This window comes from Periplaneta americana, chromosome 3 (assembly GCF_040183065.1).
Source record: "Periplaneta americana isolate PAMFEO1 chromosome 3, P.americana_PAMFEO1_priV1, whole genome shotgun sequence".
In the NCBI taxonomy this organism is placed as follows: Eukaryota; Metazoa; Arthropoda; class Insecta; order Blattodea; family Blattidae; genus Periplaneta; species Periplaneta americana.
Genome location: NC_091119.1, coordinates 185,747,092 through 185,766,130, shown reverse-complemented (window position 1 = coordinate 185,766,130; position 19,039 = coordinate 185,747,092). Strand labels below are relative to the sequence as shown.

Here is a 19,039-nt window from a genome sequence, read left to right as displayed (position 1 = left end):
CTACATTATAATGTATTTGCCTTTCTTTATTTCTGTTACGTCAAAGATTAGAACTATTGCGTTTATAAACACTAATTCATTCATATTATAGACATAAAATCTATGACCTACTGTTTTGGTTTGTTGCTAATTCAACTGTCAACTGTCTTTCTACTTTTGAATCCAGCAACCATGTGCATTCCTGGTGAAAGTAATAGTTCAAGGATAGAGTTGGAGCCGTGACATTCCTCGAGTTAATTTCACCTGAAAACAATATCATACCTTTATTAATAACTCTCATATACAAACATACAAAAACATATCCACAGCACATCCTGAACACTCAACTGAATTTCAAAACACAAACCCTTTTCGACACAATCATGAACACACCCTACCACAACAGGAAACCAGAAGATAGCGCGGGACCTTCACTAGGCTTTGGACAATACCACTTCGAAACTAGTCAGACAGGTAATTTTTAAGGTTAACACAGTAAAGAAGTTATAAAGTTAATCTGTGATAATAAAGAGTATTTATGGTCTATTCAAAGTAATGCTATTACGTTTAGAAATCGTTTGGAAATAGAATTATTTTCTTTCAAATTGTGTAAAGATTTCTTATGGAATGTAACACAAATATACAAAATTAAACAATGTGGTTCATAACAGAATGTATGTAGGCCTAATCATTATTGATTTTTCAGCCTGGATTTATTTTTAACAAAAATCCATGATACTTATGTATTGAGGTAAACGAAAAATTTTTTGTCAACAGAGTACCTGTACAGTTCTGTTATTTTCTCTTTGCCTCTGTGCAACATTACAGTTTGTGGTGTGAGGGAAAGGAGATAGCAAAAGGTTGTAATGCTTTTTAATATGCTGACGCACAGGACTGATATAAGCCGCTTGAAATTTTAGTAGCCACTGATTGGCAGAAATATAATGAAACATATGTAATATGGAACTTAATAGACCCTCAATCTTAAGGCGATGCACTACTGAAATTTCTAAAATCCACAATTTTTTAGCTAGTGTGTTGAAATTTTTACTGAATATGCAAATCAATATCATAATCACATATTTTAAATTTCAATATTTTCTCTTAAATATTAAGCAAAAATTAAACTTATTTGTTTTCTGTTTTAACTCTCTTAGTAAAAATCCTATTTCTAAAACAAATATTATTTTTTTAAATATAATTTTTATCTTTAAGTACACAGTACTGGTACTAGAATTACCTGCAGGATGCGTGATAGTGGTATGCCCACAAGCTGCATCAGTATTAAATGTGTATGACGCTTTGAATACAAATCCCTTCATATTCCAGCTATAATGTGCAACCGAATATACAACTTTCAATGGTGACCAACTGCGTAGACTCACTGGTAACCATTGTTGCTGCAAAGAAGGAAATACCAATAAATACAAATAACACTGGTCAACATTGATTTTCTTAAATGTAAAATTTCTGCTGTTTCATACGTAATTTCTTGTGCTGATTCCAAAAATGAAGTCAGAATTTTTCTACCAGCCACCATTTTTTGTTGTAATTTTAGAAAAATGTATTTTTATTGCTACATACAGTTCTTAACATACTAATGGAAAGGAAATATTTCAAATATGTCATTTTATTGCTTTAACAATTGACCTATAACTTTAGTTCATTGTTACCTATGAAGTCAAAATTCATAAATAATAATTCATAAAATAAATTTTATTTCTCATAAGACTATGAGAGTTAGTATTAATTCTCAAATGAGTTAGAACTTATATTCACGATTTTAAAGGCATGTTGGTCCGTTAAGTACAATATCAATTAATGGGTGAGTTAACCACAATCATGAACTCACAGGTATAGAAGACATCCTCCAAGTTTTAAAAATTGTCAATAACTACAAGTACATGAATGCCGCAGAAGAGTTTTACATTGCCACCCACTCTAATAATAACAATATCCCTCTTCTTAATGAGCAATATCCGAATTTAAACAACCCACTATTCAAGATCACAAAGAAATAATTCTGGTTCATCTACTAGTCTTGCCTGGTACACAGTTTTCCTCGTATGCTACATTCCAATGAAAAGTTCAGTTGTGTTGCCGCTTCTATGGACTCAAGTCAACCTCTTCTCAACCTTCTGTAAGTATCGTCATTTTAAGACTTTATAAAAAAAATTTAATTGTTATCAAAAAATACTTTCTTTTACACCACCCTTTATACTTTACAGGGCTTTATTCCATATATCCATATTCAGCAACACGATCGTCCTATATTGTAGCATTTTCATCTTTTTGGAACTGTACCTGCAATACTTGAAGAGGTCATGCCTTCTTTCTTCGTCACATATACTCCTACGTTAATACATCGTCCCCAGTATACTCTATGATATCTGGATAACTTTATCTTGCCACTTGTTTTTAATGAAATATTATTCAGATTGCCTATTATACCATTTTAAATTTTTTAAAGACTGTTTTTAACTAGAATATCTCAAGTGTTCATTTTATGTCAATATGTTTTACTTTGACCTGAAGATGCCAATTTATTGGTGAAAACGTTTGTCATTATTTGTAAATGTTATCTCATGTAGTAACATAAAGATTTAATGTATGTAATATTCTTAAGTACTGACTGAATAAAACTCACCCATTAATTTATATTCACGAAACAAGTTTCATAACCCTTGTTTTCTTTGTCCTAATTTTAAGTGCGGTAAAAGTTTCTTATAAAGTGAAATATGACTCGAAATATTGTGTAAACCACATACTGTAAACAATTTTTGTTAAGTTTGTGGTTAGTTAACTTTGAAAGCACACAGATTAATTTTACTACACTGGTTAAAAGAGCTTACAAGTGTTATTTTGATTGCAAAATAGATGAGGACAGGAACTGGGCCCCTGAAATCTGTTGTACTCCATGTAATTCTATTAACTGGTTGGCTAAAAGATACCGTCATATGCCTTTTCCAGTTACAATGATATGCCGGGAACCTAAGGATCATTCAACAGACTGTGATTTTCTAGGAACCACAGGTCAGAAGATTACAGCGAGCTGATTCAGAACTATTACGTGATGGGGTGTAATATGTCTCTCAAAATAAGTTCTTGGATTCTCATCTATTTTTTCTTTCTTCAAAACCTCTGGGTAGTGAGCGACGAACATGGAGAGTGTTTTCATAGGGATTTTTCTGAAATGAAAAGGCGCTACCAGGAAAAATGGAACCTAAATATTCTGGCAGGCTACCGCTGGACACTCAAAAGAGATGTTTCTCAAGGCAAGCATAGCCTAAAATCTATTTCACACAATGCTTTAGCTAAGTAAATATGATTTTAGGTAAAATTTTACAAGATATCAATACCAGAAAGTTTGAATTATATTTCATATAATTACTCAAAAACCCTGGGTGATAGAAACATTTTGAAAACAGATTTGAAATCAGCATGAAAAATGCTATAAGATTCACTTATTCTTTATCTTTTAACAAAAAAATAAAATGTTTAATTTTGTTGATCAGTGTAATTAATGGCATCTGTGGATTGTCAAAATAAGCTAGGTAGGGATGGAGGCAGCCATTCTTCAAGGTGAAGTTACTAGAAGTACTGTCCTTCACTCAGAGTTGTGTAGTATATTAGTCTAGCAGCCCATTACTTCCTCACTATTGTTCAGTTAGTAGCATCACTATAGAGTACAAACTATTAGTACTAGTAGTAACAATAGCTTTCTTTTATTCAGGAAAATGTGGAAAGGGCGAGTGCCAACATCCCAAATTCTTTGCAGGGCTGCAGTCATGGAAGGTGGAATGCATTAAGTTTATATTCGAACAAGTATATATTTGTTCAGCTTTCCATTTCAATTATATTACAAAAATATTTCGATCTACAGTATTAAATTAAGGTTCATAAGTTATCAACACTACATGCTGGCACTGAATGCTTAAATATTTATTAAGTTAATGTGTGATGTGTGACAAAATGACTGCTAGTCTTGCTCCATAAGAAAACACTCATGCAAGAATGAAATTAAGATTCGATTCATGTATATAAAAAATGAGGCTGCCATTTTGTAATAACAAATAGGCACAATGATCCAGAAAGATTGCTGACCTCGCTGTAATGGTTAAATGAAATGTAGTAAATTAGTACAGCATACCCAATAGCTATTTCATGCTAGTCAATTTAAGTGTTTACCAGTACTTTTCTTTTCAAAAGTACATTGGATGTTTTACTTGGACTTCTTTCACGAACTTTCGAAATAAAATTAGCGTAATCCATAAACAGAAAGGAAATCTGCACCAAAGTTCTTCACTTTCCAAACAATTCTTTAAATGCAAACCTAGTCTTTCAGGTGAAGCTCCCTGTAAAGCAGAATTGAATAATTTCAAGGGAAAAATTGTTCTGGGGCCGGGTATCGATCCCGGGACCTCTGGTTGAACGTACCAGTGCTCTACCACTGAGCTACCCGGGAACTCCACCCGACACCGTCTCAACTCAAGGGAAAAGTTGAGACGGTGTCGGGTGGAGTTCCCGGGTAGCTCAGTGGTAGAGCACTGGTACGTTCAACCAGAGGTCCCGGGATCGATACCCGGCCCCGGAACAATTTTTCCCTTAAAATTATTCAATTCTTTAAATAATTAATTGATTAACTAGCGTGTTAATTATGTAAGTTTGTGCGGCTTACAGCTGTTTCGGTGCTTCACACACCATCCTCAGAGCCTACTAGATCTCGGCGTCATCTCGAACTTCTCTGCCTGTTATGTGGGTGTGTTTGATTGTTGAAAGGTGTTGAAAAGTGGAGTCAAATAGTGTGTGTGTACTGAAATTGATCTGTGTGTTGAGAATTTGATCGGGGTGTGTTTTAGTGTGTTTGTATATTTCGTATTGTTCTAGTGTGTTGAGTTTTTGGTTCTTGGGTTGTATGTGTAGGATTTCCATGTCCGCATTTATGTTATTGTATGTATGGTTAGCATTGATTATGTGATCGGCGTATGTAGATGTATTGTGTCCTCTGGTTATTGCTTTAATGTGTTCTTTGTAGCGTGTTTGGAATGATCTGCCTGTGGTCGTATTTATTTGTTTATGTGTTTTGTGTGTTGAGATGTCTTTGTAGTGTGTTTTCTGTTCTGTATGTTATGTTGTATTTCTGCTTTCTGAATGAAGATGCGATCTTATGTGTGCTTTTGTTTTCATATGTTAGTGTGATGTATTTCTTGTGTTGTTGTGTTTGTGTTGTGTTTTGCGTGTTTTTGTGTTTGTTAAGTTTTTGTTTTGTCTTTCTTGTGATGTTGTCTATTATGTTTGGATTGTATCCGTTTTCTTGTGCTATGTATTTGATTGTGTTCACTTCTTCATTGTAGTGTTGTAGTGTTCTAGTAGGCTCTGAGGATGGTGTGTGAAGCAACGAAACAGCTGTAAGCCGCACAAACTTACATAATTAACACGAGTAAGTCCGCTAGTTAATCAATTATTTATATTCAAGTGTTAAAAGTAGTATACGCAAGATTCAAAATGATTTCTTTAAAGTTTAATATTTTAGATTATTTTCATCATGGTCAAATTTCTTTGTTTTTCATTCTTTAAGGAGCAAAAAATTCTCTGAAACTGAAAACTTGACGACATGCATTTACATAATTATCTTTTAAAAAATTCTGCAGTTATAAGGGATACATCCTCAACCCTATTGTCAGATTTGAACATCACAAAGGTCGGCCTGAGGAAGTGAACAACGAGAAAAGGAGTATTCATGAGTGTACACTAGATTACTATACGAGGTCTGTCTAAAAAGTATCCGACCTTAAATTTTCCCGCGCAAAGTAGTGATTCTAAGGCAGCGCCACTATGCACGGTGGAAGGAGGAACCGTAATGTGCATGCTTGAATTTTTTTCACCGCTATCGGTGGGCTAAGTGTGTGCAAGCACAAGGGGCCTACTTTGAAGGGGATTAGGGTCCCAACCCCGTCAGGTATTTGAAATATTTTTTCTGGCTAAAGGTCGGATACTTTTTAGACAGGCCGAGTTAGCCCACCGATCCTTCCACTGCTGGAAACACCTCTGGAAGTCTTCTTTTGGAATGGTTTTCAGCTCCGTCGTCGCGTTCCACATTATCTCTTCTCTACTCTCAAAACGGGATCCTTTCAGTGGTGTCTTCAATTTTGGAAACAACCAGAAGTCGCAAGGAGCCAGGTCTGGAGAGTAGGGAGGTTGGCGAACGGTTGTAATTCCATGTTTGGCCAAGAAAGTGTGGATCAATTGGGATGAATGTGCGGAGGCGTTGTCGTGATGCAAGTGCCAGTTGTTCGCCGCCCACATGTCTGGTCTTTTGCGCTGAACTGCATCACGGAGTCGCCGGAGAACATCGTGATAGTACTCCTTTGTTACCGTTTGTCCTTCCGGTGCGTATTCGTGATGCACAATTCCACGGACATCAAAGAAAACAGTCAGCATCACCTTGATTTTGCTTTGCACCTGCCGCGCTTTCTTCGGCCTTGGAGACTCGGGATGCTTCCATTGCGACAACTGTCTTTTTGTTTCTGGGTCGTACCCGTACACCCATGACTCATCTCCAGTTATCAGGGTGTTCAGAAACCCAGGATCAGTGTTGGCGGTGTCCAGAAGGTCCTGTGCAACGTCACGACAGAGGTCTTTTTGTTCCGGGGACAACAACTTGGGCACGAATTTCGCAGCCACTCGGTTCATGTTCAAATCATCACGCAAAATTGCATGTGCAGAATCTTTACTCACTCCAACCTCTTCGGCAATCTCCCGCACGGTCAAACGACGATCTGCCATCACCAAATTTCGCACCCTCTCAACAACAGCTGCACTCCGAGCAGTTTGGGACCTGCCACAATGCTGCTCACTCTCCGCTGATGTGCGGCCATCTTTGAATCGGTTGAACCACTTGTGTTACACCCATCGCATCTTCCCCAAACACCTGCTGAATCTTACGAATTGTTTGACTTTGAGAATCGCCAAGCTTTTGACAAAATTTGATGCAGTATCTTTGCTCAATTCGTTCAGTCATATTGCGAGAAAACTAAATCCGACAAACACTTAGAACAGCACCTTACTTGGCGACCACCAGCCAGTAACTGGCACAAGCGAATGCGGTGAAAAAATTCAAGCATACGCATTATGGTTCCTCCTTCCACCGTGCACAGTGGCGCCGCCTTAGAATCACTACTTTGCGCGGGAAAATTTAAGGTTGGATACTTTTTAGACAGACCTCGTATACCGGTAGCGAATACAGGTTAACTGAGATACACGCATTTGGATTGATTGTTGGAGCACGCGGCACTATATCACGCTATTTTGTGGAAATTCAGAACAGTCTTAGACTAGCAAATAACAAAATTAAAAGCACTGTTATCATTGTAATTATGGGGTCTTTGCATATATTAAAAAATCATTTATATAATAAATTTTTGAAGTAGCACTTATATGTTATTTTGATCTGTAATTCCATATTAATTTAATATTTTTTCAACACTTATTGTATATATACTTAAATTCTAAGTTATTATTCCTGTTATTATTGTATTTTTGTTTACCTTGTCATTTTCGGCAATCTGTAAATTCAGGATGTTATTTATAATAAACTATATACAAAGTGGAAATGAAATAACCTTGCAGATTGAAAGGGATGATAGGGTAATTACACTTAAATAAATAGAAAACCTATATTACATTTTGTGATTAAATGCATGGTCAATTAGAAAATTAAGTTTGAAGTTTCAGCAGTCCGGCAACATCGCAGCTAATACACTCTACTCGTGATACAGATGTAAGAGGTCAACAAACTCGATGTGTCTTAGTAGGTGAGCTGCTCTCTGCCTCTATGCTGCCACTTGTGGCATCGTGCAGTGGCTTGAAATGAGAGGTTTTTAAAATTATATTTACACGAAAACTGTCCACGTTATTGAAATACGCCAGAGGGATAAATTATTCTTTATTAAATTTTCTATCGATATGGACAAAAATCACAATCCTACTTGCAATAGTTACCGAATAAGAGGTTGTTAAACATTTGGAAAAAAACATTTTCTTCTGGAAAAACTATGAACTTTTCACCAATATGATATTATAGTTTTTTTTTACCTACAACTTGAGCTATTCGCTCTGAAAATCTGCAAGGCTATTTCACTTCCACCCTGTACAGAGCAAGTAGGCCTAGATATAAAGGGTGCGGCAAAGCATCCTCCCTAATTTAAAGTTTAAATAAAAGATAGATGGATCAAAATAAGGAAACTTTATTAATGTGAATGGTATCTTAACAGTGGGAATTTTTCATTTTTTGAATAACTTGTCTCTCAAATAGTGTCCTTCACTATCAATGCAAAGTTGAATGCGACTTCGGAAATTCTGAATCACTCTAACTAAGTTAGCATTTCGTGAGGAATAAGACCAATTTCTTCCTGTGTTGCATTTCTTAGGTCTGGAAAAGTCCTCGGCTGATGTTTGAACACCTCTGCCTTAAGATGCCCCCATAGAAAAAAATCGCAGGGTGTAAGGTCTGGTGATCGTGCTGGCCAGGGGACGTCGCCACGTGAAGAAATTAAACGTCCGGGAAACACCCGAGCAGCGACAACGGAATTACCACTTACCAGAAACGATACCAACGTTCTTCACCCGTCCACGGCATAGTTGGAATTCGTTACAGATTACAATTTGCACTTATTGAATGTTAATTCCGTGCATTCATGTCCTATTCAATTCTTGTTGTTTTGCGCATGTCATTTGATATCACTATGGCAACGCATGTAAACCTAAATTGCCCACTGTTTAGATACAATTCATATTAATACAGTTTCCCTATTTTGATAAATCTGTTCTTTATTTAAACTTTAAATTAGGGAGGATGTTTTGCCGCACCCTTTACGGCAAATTCAGAGACCTAGTTAGGAAAATACAATACTGGTTCTGAAGTTGAATTACAGTAACACAATTTTAGGTCGCTCTTAACCTATCCCATCTTAATCATATTCTTTAATTAGGTATAGTCTAGATCATGCGCCCAACATGAAGGATGCTATTAAAAATTTCATGTTATGTGAAGAGAAATAGCTTATTAGAAAAAGTAGAATCAAGGGTGGTCAGTCTTTTATTTCACCTTCACTTTCAACAAAGAAGGAAAATAATTAAGTAATTTTATACCCATTCAAAAATAAAAATCTTATACTTTCAGTAAAGATTTTCGTGCAGAAAAAAAATGTTTCACAAACCTGGAAATCTCCACAGAGACAGGACACTACCTGTCCAGAATCTGTTACTAGAAGCAAGTGATCCATCTGCGAGAGAGGCAGCAGGTTCGCTACACACTGACATCCCCCATCCCCACACTGTGTGTGGCAGTGGGGATCTGGTGACATTCTGGACAGTGTTGATACCTGGGAAAATGTTCAGAACTTAAATACCAGTATATCAATCCGATGCTAATTATTAAAAGTATCAATAAAATTATGTACATTTTGTGGGACATTCTTTGACTATACAAGGTAAACCGTAAATAATATCATTAATTTCAGGGAGTTATTCCCTGAAGAAAAAAAAAAAAAAAAAACCGTTTAACACAATTTTGTTCGTTTTTGTTCCTTTTCAGAGATATAAATTGTTTTCTATGAAACATTTCATAGCGTGTTTTGGGAAAGCCATTGATTTAATTTCCAATATGGTTAGTCAATTTAATAGAGCATTGTATTATGATATTATGAAAATAAACGATTAAAAGAATTTTAGTTTTGTCCTTTAAATGTGCAGAAATGTTATCTGAACAAATGTAACTTTTGCAAATCAAACTTTCAGGTCTAACTCCCTGTAAAGTTGATTTGAATAATTTCGAGGGAAAAATTGTTCCGGGGCCGGGTATCGAACCCAGGATCTTTGGTTAAACGTACCAACGCTCTACCAACTGAGCTACCCGGGAACTCTACCAAGCACCGATCCAATTTTTCCCTCTATATCCACAGACCTCGAAGTGGGCTGATAACCGTCAAGCAACCAACATTGAGTGCACACTAACTCTGTGTAACTTAAATTGTGGTTTTCTGTTAACGAACAGTGACGTGTATTATGCAAATCAAGCTTTCAGGTCTAACTCCCTGTAAAGTTGATTTGAATAATTTCAAGGGAAAAATTGTTCCGGGGCCAGGTATGGAAGCCGGGATCTTTGGTTAAATGTACCAATGCTCTACCAAGTGAGCTACCCAGAAACTCTACCAGCAAATCAAGCTTTCAGGTCTAACTCCCTGTAAAGTTGATTTGAATAATTTCGAGGGAAAAATTGTTCCGGGCCCAGGTATTGAACCCGGGACGTTTGGTTAAACGTACCAACGCTCTACCAACTGAGCTACCCGGGAACCCTCGATGATTCCCGTAATCTTTATAAATGTTGATATTTTCAAAGATATGTATTTTTCTTTTTCAATATACGACATTTCAAAACCTAAATAATTATGAGAATTAACATGTTAACACTCCATTACGCTCAGACAGAAATCAATGTAGTCTAATTTTATCTGAGAAACTGAAAAGCATACCTAACATTGACTACTGGAGAACTTACTTAGCTACTCTCAGAACCTTAAAGACCAAAGAAGATTGCGTAGTTAAAAGTTAAATATCTACAAAAACAATATAGCCTACAATTAGACATTGTATGGAAAAGTTACATCTTCCACCTTACCCTGTCAACAGATTAAGAATCCATTATAATGTAAAAAAAAAAAAAAATACTGTATTTCCAATGACCTTCCTACTTGTTCTGAGTTGTAGATGGCATGATGGAGTTCCCGGTACCAAGAATTTGCTCATCAGCAAAGAGCGTGGTATCAGCATCAAAATTTTGGAAGTTATTTATCATTATTCCTCAATGAGACCCTTATCTCCAGTATTCAATTAATTTGTTCATATAAATAATAAAGAGGTTGCATTTATTTTACTATTACTTACTGTAATTGTAACACTCTGGTTCGCTGCTGGAATAAATCTCTGGGAACATCTGAGTGCACCTTCAATGTTCCAGAAGAGATGCTGAGTACCTGGATTCGAAATTCGTCCTTCTAATGGACTGCTGAGTCCGTAGTAGTCGACGTCACATAAGGTATCTGGTTGCAGTGTTCCATCCACTTGCTCTGCAACAACACAATTATTGTAGAATTAATACTAGTTGCTGTAAGAAAGCGATTAAAACTTCGCTTTAAATTGTGGTCATGTAGCATACCAATAGCTGTTGTTAATTACGAGATTCATTCAGGAAGTAAGTTCTAATGGCCGATAAAGAAAACATGTTTCTTTGAGCAAGAAATTTCATCAACTAAATTATCTTCATTAATTAATTAACTACCTAGCGGACTTACTCGTGTTAATTATGTAAGTTTGTGCGGCTTACAGCTGTTTCGGTGCTTCACACACCATCGTCAGAGCCTACTAGACCTCGGCGTCATCTCGAACTTCTCTGCCTGTTATGTGGGTGTGTTTGATTGTTGAAAGGTGTAGTTCGAGATGACGCCGAGATCTAGTAGGCTCTGACGATGGTGTGTGAAGCACCGAAACAGCTGTATGTCGCACAAACTTACATAACTAACACGAGTAAGTCCACTAGGTAGTTAATTAATTAATTATATTCAAGTGTTAAAAGTTATTGTTGTTGTTTTCTAATGCCAGTCGTTTGACAATAAAGTCATTTGACCTCTTGCACTCCAATACTTTTCAAAGATATTATCATGGCCAGCCACTGAAGCACACATTTTGAGATGTTCCGAATCCATTTCTTGGTTTGAGTTGCACAATGGGCAGTTAGGGGACTGATATGTTCCAATTCTATGCAGGTGTTTGGCCAAACAATCATGGCCTGTTGCCAATCTAAATGCAGCTACAGACGATTTTCGTGGTAAATCGGGAATTAACTCTGGATTATGATGCAGAGAGTTCCATTTTTTCCCCTTGAGATTGTGTTATCAAATTTTGTTTGTTGAAGTCTAAGTATGTAGATTTAATAAATCTTTTCACAGAGTAATACGTAGATTTAGTAACAGGTCTGTAAGTAGCAGTGCTGCCCTTCTTTGCTAAAGCATCAGCATTCTCGTTTCCCAGGATTCCACAATGGGATGGTATCCATTGGAATACAATTCTTTTATTGAGTGATATTAATTGAGAGAGCATTTTAGTTATTTCTGCTGTTTGAGATGAAGGTGTGTGTTTAGAGACTATTGATAGAATAGCTGCTTTGGAGTCTGACAATATATCTGCATTCTTAAATTGATTGATGTGGCATAGAAGATTCCTGAGACTTTCACTTATTGCAATGATTTCTCCATCAAAACTTGTTGTTCCATACCCAAGAGATCTATAAAGTGAGAAGAGACAGCACGTAACACCTGCACCAGCACCTTGTTCTCTGGAGATCAAGGATCCGTCGGTGTATAAATGAAGCCAGTTTTGTGGAGGGTACCTAATATTAATTGTCTCTGAAGACAATTGTTTTAGTATTTCAGTGTTTACTTTTGATTTCACTATTTCTTCTGTTAAATTTAGATTATATTCTATATTCAATAGAGTTAAAGGGTTTGGTTTAATTTGTAAGTTTTCTTTCAAATTCGGGATATTGATTTTCTGTTTTAATTCTTGAACAATGGATATGAAACTTTTTTGAGTTTTCAATCTACAGAGAGGACTGTATGAATGCCAATCGTTTCCTGGTAATCTGATAAAGTGTTAAAAGTATTGTACGGAAGATTCAAAATGAAATTATCTTCATGCATTTTGCAATTCATTTTGAATAATTTTTCAGAAAAGTCTATGATATACAATACAAAGATTGTTTTTTTTTTTTAATATGATTTCAGTCACAATGTTATGATCTATTATCTTTAACAGACACGTATTTCGACAATAAATTTCGATTCTAGCCTATTTAGTTTAATTGCTTAACTTTATCACTTCTATCCCAGATTGAAGATTATCATCGGTCATAATGTACGTTCAAGTTCATGTCGTCAATTAACATCAAAAGACAACCTAATACAGAAACATATAATCTGTTGTAAATGTCACCTATCACAACTTTGATGAATTAAGGTTTCAAGGTACAATCTCAACACATACATTATGGTGTATATACATCTTTTGGACACAAAAAAAAAAGGCGTTTAATAACTGGATAATAAGAATATGGACACAAGCAAGTTAGATAAATATAGATTAAAGATTAATTTTATATATATATATATATATATATATATATATATATATATATATATATATGTATGTGTGTGTGTGTGTGTGTGTGTGTGTGCATTGTAATCACACGTTTTTGTTTTTAACTAATTGACAATAAGGGTACATTTACATAAGAATAGAAATATCGATGTCCCCAAACCATGTTGATTTTAATATGTTTTATGTTTATCAATGTATATTGCATTTTTGATCATAGAGGCACATGTATTTATTTAGAGATTATATTGCAGTATAAAAAGTTATCTGATCATGTCGGCATGACCTACGAAAACGTTAATACAGTATTAAATTATGTAATATAAGGACTTGTACCTTACACATATAGAAAGTAAAGTCACTGACTGAAAATAAATCTTTGTATTGTATATCTTCATGCAGGTAAAGTCCATCTACATTTAAAGAATAATAATGAAAGGCCTCTTGAAATTGTTCTCTTTCTAGAGGGAGTCTCAGCATTATCCTACTTGTCATACATATCTTATCTTGTGAATGAATAACCCAGGCACTGGGATATTCAAAAGAATTTTCATAAATTTCATGAGAGATACTGAGAATTCTGTTCTGAAATAAGAACCACTTCTTCTAAAGATGCTCAAAAGTTGCTTAACTGATGGTGAAATAAACTGGAGTTCAATTTTTTTAATAACTTCCATAACAATGAAAGACTCGACTGCAGTTACGTCTTCACCTTCAGTTTTGATTATGGAATCATGAAAAGCAGCAAAGTTGCATTAGAAAAATTTATCACAATAATGTGCAAGGATCGTTAAATCATATTAATAATTAACAATGCAAGTTCAGGGATATCTGGGAAAATACCGTATTATTAAATCTCGAGTCATTTCAGGGACGAATTTTGTCTGGGGACAGAAAAGCAAAATTCGGAAACTGTCCCTTGGAAATGGGGATGTCTGGTAACCTTACTATAATATTATATTAAATGGAATCAATCTCAAAGAATCTGTAAAAATAAATTTTCTTGGTTTGGAAACTGGATAATCTCTTGAACTGGAAAATACACATAAAAATATTAATATACCGTACTACTTCCAAATTGAGATCTGCCCGTTATGTATTAAGATCCTTATCTTCTGTTGGTGATATAAACACTCTTAAAATAGCATACTTTGCATACTTTCATTCTATAATGAAATAAGGATTAAACTCATCTGAAGCTAAACATATTTTTGTCTTACAGAAGGAAGCTTTAAGGATAATGACAAGTGTGCATAAAAGGACATCATGTAAAATAATTTTCCATATTTATAAACATCGACCTTACCTTCTGAGTATATTCTTTCACTGATGTTTTATATTGAAAATCAATACACGTTACTAGGTTTACTACATAATATATTTTATAATTTTGTTTAGCATAACTGATGAATTGTATGTGCTGTAAATTGAATAGTATACTGTATAGGTCAACTGATGAATTGTTTAAATTTTTAAATTGAATTAATCTACTTCATATGAATTGTACAATTTTATATAGCTTAACGAAAATAAGTTTGTAAATTGAACTAATTTGATTGTATATGTTTGTATAGTTTGGCTGATGAATTGTAAATTATATGCTTTTAAAATGAATACTAGTCTGTGTAGCTCTACTGATGAACTGTATATAAGCTTACTGTAAATTGAATGATAGTCTGTATAGCTCAATTGATGAATTGTATATGCTGTAAATTGTATAGTAGTCTGTATAGTTCAATTGATGAATTGTTTATCATTATAAATTGAATTAATCTACTTGATATTAATTGCACAAATTTGTATAGCTTAATGAAAGTATGTTTGTAAATTGAATTAATCTGCTTACTTTGTATTGTATATATTTGTATAGTTTTGGCCGATGAATTTTATATGCTTTAAATTGAATAGTAATCTGTATAGCTCTATTGATAAATTGTTTGTGTTTGTAATTTGAAGTAGTTTGCATGATATGTATTATCAATTTCTGTATATCACAACTGATTGAATTGTTTATGCCTTAAATTTAATTAACTTACTTGTTTTGTATTATATATGTACAGCTCAACTGATGAATGATAGTTTGCGTTTGTAAATTTAATAATCTGATTGGCTATGTATTTTTAGTAGAGCCATCAATGTAGCTCAGTCGGCAGACTCGCTGGGCTGCTGATCCGGAGCTGCGTTTGGGCTTGGGTTGGATTCCCCTTTGGTTCATTGAATGGTTTCTTCCAAGGTTTTTTTCCCAGCCGTGGGACTGAAGCCGGATGGTCTATGGCGAGTCTTTGGCATCAACCCCTTTGATTAGATTACCCACCCTTTGATTTGATTACCTGGTTGGGTTTTTCCGAGGTTTTCCTCAAACCAAAAGGCAAATGATAGGTAATATTTTGGCGAATCCTCGGACCTCACCTCATCTCACTATATCTCGCCAAAATATTGTAAAAAATTGCACAAAATTGTAAAAATTGTAGAAAATTACTAAATTGTAAAACTATAAAAATTTGTAAAAATTGTAATTGTAATATTGTAAAATTTTGACTTGTTCCACATCTTAAAGCTTCATTGCTCATGTAAGATCTATGGAATAAAATAAATAAATGAATGAATGAATGAATAAGGATTAATATTCTGGAAAAACTCATCTGAAGATAAACATATTTCTGTTTTACAAAAGGAAGTTTTAAGAATAATGTCAAGTGTTCATAAAAAGACACCATGTAAAATAACTTTCCATATTTATAAACATCGACCTTACCTTCTGAGTATATTCTTTCACTAATGTTTTATATTGAAAATCAAGACACGTTACTGGATCTACTACATAATCAAAACATTCACAATTTTGATACAAGACACAAGTCAGATCTCCATCTATCATCTGTTAGTCAATTGTTATAAAAGAGAGTTTTGAGATAGCAGGGCATGTAGCACGTATGGATCAGTCCAGAAATGTATGCCTATACCGGTATCGAGTGTTAGTTGGAAGACATGAGGGAACAGGGACGGACGCAGGATTCTTTTTCGGGGAGGGATTTGAGGAGATAGTAAAAATGGAGTAATGAGAAATAAGTTTATATACTCACAATTTGTTTCCGAGTCACAAACATTTACAAGTTGGTCTGAGTAGCGAAGTCGGTATAGCCTTCTGTGCTCGAAATTGCGGGTTCTACCCCAGCCCAGCTCGATGGCATTTAAGTGTGTTAAAATGCGACAGGCCTCATAGCAGTCGATTTACTGGCATGTAAAAGAAGTCCTGAGGGAAAATATTCCGGCACACCGGAGACACTGATATAACCTCGGCAATTGCGAGCATTGTTAAATAAACCATAATTTTTTTAATTTTAACATTTAAAATGACTGCAATACAAAAACAATGACAGAATGACATTTGCAGAAGAAGGCGAAGAGGCTTCTTAGACATTTAATCCAGTACTTCATGAGCTTTTACTTCTACATTTTTATGTATATACATCAAGGCCAGTCCATTTAATCTGTCTGCTCCCATCGTGCTCCTCAAGTAAGTCTTCAAATACCGCAAAGTTGAGAACGACCGTTCTGGTGTTGCTGTAGTTACAGGCAACGTGCAGAAAAGTTTCAGCGCCTTGCGAGTGCAGGGAGAAATAATTTCATTGCACCTGTTCAAAAATGATATAAAGTCAGTAGGTAATTAGGTGAAGATTTTTCTGATCAAGGAAATTTTTTCTCCACATCTTCAATTTATTGAAGAAAGACTCTGGTGTTGCATCTGGTAGGCCACTGATTTACTATAGCCTCAACAGCAGTTTCTAAATCTTCATCTGATGCTCGCACTATGTTTTTAGGCAGAAAAGTTTGTATGGACTTTAGGATTCCCTTATGATTTAAAAACCTGTCCTTGAGCTGACCAATGAAATAGTCTAAGAAGAGAAGGAAAATTAAAAAGCCTAAAATACTCTTCATGACTCTCTGTCTTGAAGTAAGAATGCTGTGTTTGTCTTCGTGCAGTTCTTGGAATTTAACACTTTAGCAAAGAGAATTTACGTGGAAAACTCTCTAATTCCTATGTACATTCACGAATTAAAATTAATATTATTTTAGTTTCTTGTTTCGTATTTTTCTCAAAATTTCGGGAGGGGATATATCCCCTTAATCCCTCCCCCCTTGCATCCGCCCCCTGTGAGGGAAATAGACCTTTGGAGAAGTCGAGATCTAGATGGAAGGATAATATTAAAATGAAGTTGAGGGAGATGGGACATGATGCTATGGACTGGATTAATCTTGCTCAGAATAGGGACCGATGGCGGGCTTATGTGAGAGCGGCAATGAACCTCCAGGTTCTCTAAAAGCCATTTGTAAGTAAGTAAACATAATTATAATGCTGTTCTCCACAGAATAAGTAGTGAGCCAGGCCCATATAAAATATTTTTCCTAAGACCTATTCTGTCACGATTAAGAAAATTCCAAACTACTTACACAAACTCCTTCCAAACTCTAAACTGGCTACTGCTTAACGAACGTAGAAATTTTCATTCTCTTGTTCTCCTTTTCCAAGTCCTTCATACTTCTACACCTACCTACCTTGCCTTCCGTTTCAGTTACCTGTCATCATATCATAATCTCTTCACAAGCACGCAAAATATCCGCATACTAGCCATACCAACACATAAGACATCATCGTATTCCTCATCATACACAATCTCGCTCTCGCGCTTGTGGACTACCCTACCCAGTGACATCAGAGACTGTCGGAATTTAGTAGCGTTCAAAAGCAAGCTTATTAAGTATTTTATTACTGCGTAGAGTAGGTTTAATTTTTTACTTAATAAATAAAAGAAATGCTTCTCTCTTCTTAACTTTTACAATAAACTGTCTAGCTTTTATTAATCAGTTAATCTTTTAGTACTTTGATTTTTATTGGTCCACACCTGTGGAGTAACGGTCAGCGCGTCTGGCTGCGAAACCAGGTGGTCCAGGTTCGAATCCCGGTCGGGGCAAGTTACCTGATTGAGGTTTTTTCCGGGGTTTTCCCTCAACCCAATACGAGCAAATGCTGGGTAACTTTCGGTGCTGGACCCCGGACTCATTTCACCGGCATTATCACCTTCATATCATTCAGACGCTAAATAACCTAGATGTTGATACAGCGTCGTATATTAACCCAAGAAAATAAAATTTTTATTGTATTTGTGAATTTAATATTAATTGTAATTATAATTGTAATTGTATTCTTAATATTGTAGTTGTAATCCCCTTGTAGAGGGGAAGAGAAGGCCTGATGGCCTTATCTCTACCAGGTTAAATAAATAAATAAATTAATTAATTAAATAAACATTTTTACCTTTTTAGAATTTGTTGATTACAGGCATTAGCACAGTACCAAAATATAATACTCACCATCATGAAAGAGAAAGGCTCCGTCTAGGAACTCTGTGTCAGTTTCTGTAGAAGAAGTCGGAGGGCCGAGACGTCGCAGCACCAGTGTCATGATATTGTCAGAAGACACGAATGTCTGCTGTTCTAGAAACCTACAACATTACAAGTTAACAAATCCTGTATTTTACTTATGAAAAAAAGTCAAAGGCTTGCAATTAGAAGACATGTTCCTGCATATACAGTATTAAACAGAATTTATTTCAATTCACTTGCCTGCCACCTGGATCTCGAGCATGTTTTGTGATAGGACTGCATAATCTTTTAGATGGTTTGACACCTTCTTCAGCCGGACCGTCATATATCTCAACAACGCTCTGACAAGAAGGAGCCCTAGGAAAGGAAAACATGGCTTAGGCCTAATATTTAACGCGTAATTACAATAAGAAATAATATTAGTGAAATCTAAAATAAGGTTACCAGACACCCCTGTTTCTCGGGG

At 35.3% G+C, this 19,039-nt stretch overlaps 1 protein-coding gene across 4 annotated transcripts in view; it reads right to left on the bottom strand.

Moving 5' to 3' along the window:
• Positions 1-19,039, bottom strand: part of LOC138696913 (uncharacterized) — a 2,004,918-nt gene that overhangs the window by 4,005 nt on the left and 1,981,874 nt on the right. For 3 of the 4 annotated variants that reach the window (XM_069822391.1, XM_069822394.1, XM_069822393.1), the window contains 7 exons: positions 18,814-18,930; positions 18,562-18,692; positions 10,924-11,105; positions 9,198-9,362; positions 7,527-7,544; positions 1,220-1,379; positions 112-243 (listed from right to left, as the gene is read on the bottom strand). In XM_069822391.1, the coding sequence (XP_069678492.1) occupies positions 112-243; positions 1,220-1,379; positions 7,527-7,544; positions 9,198-9,362; positions 10,924-11,105; positions 18,562-18,692; positions 18,814-18,930 (905 nt within the window). The remainder of the gene's footprint in view (positions 1-111; positions 244-1,219; positions 1,380-7,526; positions 7,545-9,197; positions 9,363-10,923; positions 11,106-18,561; positions 18,693-18,813; positions 18,931-19,039) is intronic. The other variant, XM_069822395.1, reaches the window with a different exon arrangement.